The sequence below is a fragment of the Dendrobium catenatum genome, unplaced genomic scaffold (assembly GCF_001605985.2).
Source record: "Dendrobium catenatum unplaced genomic scaffold, ASM160598v2 original_scaffold_166171, whole genome shotgun sequence".
NCBI classification, from domain to species: Eukaryota; Viridiplantae; Streptophyta; class Magnoliopsida; order Asparagales; family Orchidaceae; genus Dendrobium; species Dendrobium catenatum.
Window position 1 is genome coordinate 1 of NW_021484595.1, and position 1,953 is coordinate 1,953.

General features: G+C 42.0%; 1 protein-coding gene across 1 annotated transcript; it reads left to right on the forward strand.

Annotated features, from left to right (window-relative positions):
- The first annotated feature begins 6 nt into the window (after positions 1–6).
- On the forward strand, positions 7–1,945 carry LOC114578815. The gene is made up of 2 exons (XM_028692303.1): positions 7–1,198; positions 1,298–1,945. The coding sequence occupies exon 1, from the start codon at positions 246–248 to the stop codon at positions 909–911; it is 666 nt and encodes a 221-aa protein (XP_028548136.1). The 5' UTR covers positions 7–245; the 3' UTR covers positions 912–1,198; positions 1,298–1,945.
- The last annotated feature ends 8 nt before the right edge of the window (positions 1,946–1,953 follow it).

Below are 1,953 nucleotides of genomic sequence, written 5' to 3' on the forward strand. Positions count from 1 at the left end.
GCAGCAGCACAGCAGCTCGATAGTTATACTACCCAAACAAAATTTATTGATTTATGTACAACAATTTTAAAAAGCAACTTTTTGGACAACAACTTAACAACCTGCTTTACCGACAGCTGCAGCCGTCCCAAACGAAGCCTCAGAGAAGTTTTTCACTTTTTCTTCTCTAGCCTCTTGGGGAAGTTTCTCTTCTCTAGCCTCTCGGATTTTAGCTAGTTTTGCTTTTTTTTTCTTTTTTGGGTTTCATGGCGTCTAACTGGCTTCGTGACCCGAGTTTTTTGAATGGAGCCTCTCCAGCTCTTTCATTTAAAGATACCTTGTCTAGGGCTTCTTCTTCTTCGGTTCATATTCTTGATTTGCAGATTTCTTCTCATCGTCGGTTACCGACGTTGTTGATTTCGGAGGAGGAAATATCCTCGCTTGCTGTTCCGTTTGAATTTGCTTTGGTAGATAAATTTCCCGACAAGCGTCCTTCAATTGATGACATTCGAAAGTTTTTCTTCATTTTAAAACTCATTGGTGATTGCTCGGTCACTGTTCTTAACCATAGGAATGTTTTGCTTAAGCTTGTCAATAATTTTGATTACTGTAGAATCTTCTTCCACCGTTCTTATTTTGTGAATAACTGTTATATGAAAGTGGTTAAATGGTCCCCATATTTTAATGTCGAGGTTGACTCCCCGGTGGTGCCCATATGGATTTCGTTTCCCTTTCTTAGGCCCCATCTTTTCACGCTTCGGATTCTTGTTGTTTTGGGTTCTCTGTTTGGCCGAACTCTCAAATCGGACACTGCTAATGTTTATGGTTCCCATCCTTCGGTTGCTCGTATCTTGGTTGAATTTGATATCACCAAGAAATTCCCTGATAAAATTTGGGTGGGTTCTCCTAATTTCGTATATATCAGTCGGTGATTTTTGATGATATTCCCCATTTTTTATGCATTGTAGTTTCTTAGAACATTTGAAAGAGGGTTGCCATATTTTGCATCCTCAGCTTAATTTTGTAACTAAATCCGTTCTTTTTTCTTCTTCTGCTCCGTGTGCGTTGCATGGGGTGGATCTGGTTAATTCATGTCATGTTGTGCATGTGGCGGATGAATGTGATGGTGTTAATGCCCAGGTGGCTCCTATTTCATGTCCTGTTGTGCATGTGGCGGAGGAAAGTGTTGGTGTTAGTGCCCAGGTGACTCCTGCTTTAGGTAATACCTTAGCGAATGTTGTATCTGTGGTGCTTGTCTATTGGTTTTGGTCTTTGAGGGCACGACTGTTGACAATTTGTTGCCTTCCCTACCTGTCAGGCTGTCACAACCTTTCGGGTGGGAAGTGAGGTGTATTTGAGGGATTCTATTTCTCCTTTGGTTCCTGATCTTTCTGGTCCTCCAATTGGTGAGGCTCGAGATAAAAATTGTGGTATTAATCTTAAGGCTAGCTTCTCTTGTGTGGATCCTGTGCCAAGCCCGATAGATTTATCTAGAGATGTTAATTTCAGGGTTTTGCCTGCTGACCCTGTGTTGGCTAATTATGGCGTCTCTACAATTAATTCTTTGGTCCGCACGAATGTGGTTTCTCCTGTTAACAATGGTAGTTAGGGATGTTCTGAATGCGAAGAAGTTGTGCCTATCAAGCTTCTTGACCTTAGTCGTTCTAATAGTGGTATTAGGCGTAGAAATAAAGGTAAAAAGAAATAGACTATGGTTCTTTCATATTTGCTCTTCGACGTTGTTTTCTGAAGGCTCTGTGGACAATGATGAGGAAGCTCGCAGCTTCCCCTTGTTGGCTCAGCTGGTTGGTAACCGAGGTGATTTGGACCTTGACTTGGATTGCTTGGGTGCTTGGATTTTGTGCGGTTGTCACCTTTGGATGGTCCGTGGTTGGGCGAAAGATTGGTGCAAGGGACTTCCATTCCTGAGTCCGATTATTATTCTTGTCAATCTCATTGTATTGCCTTGTCCAG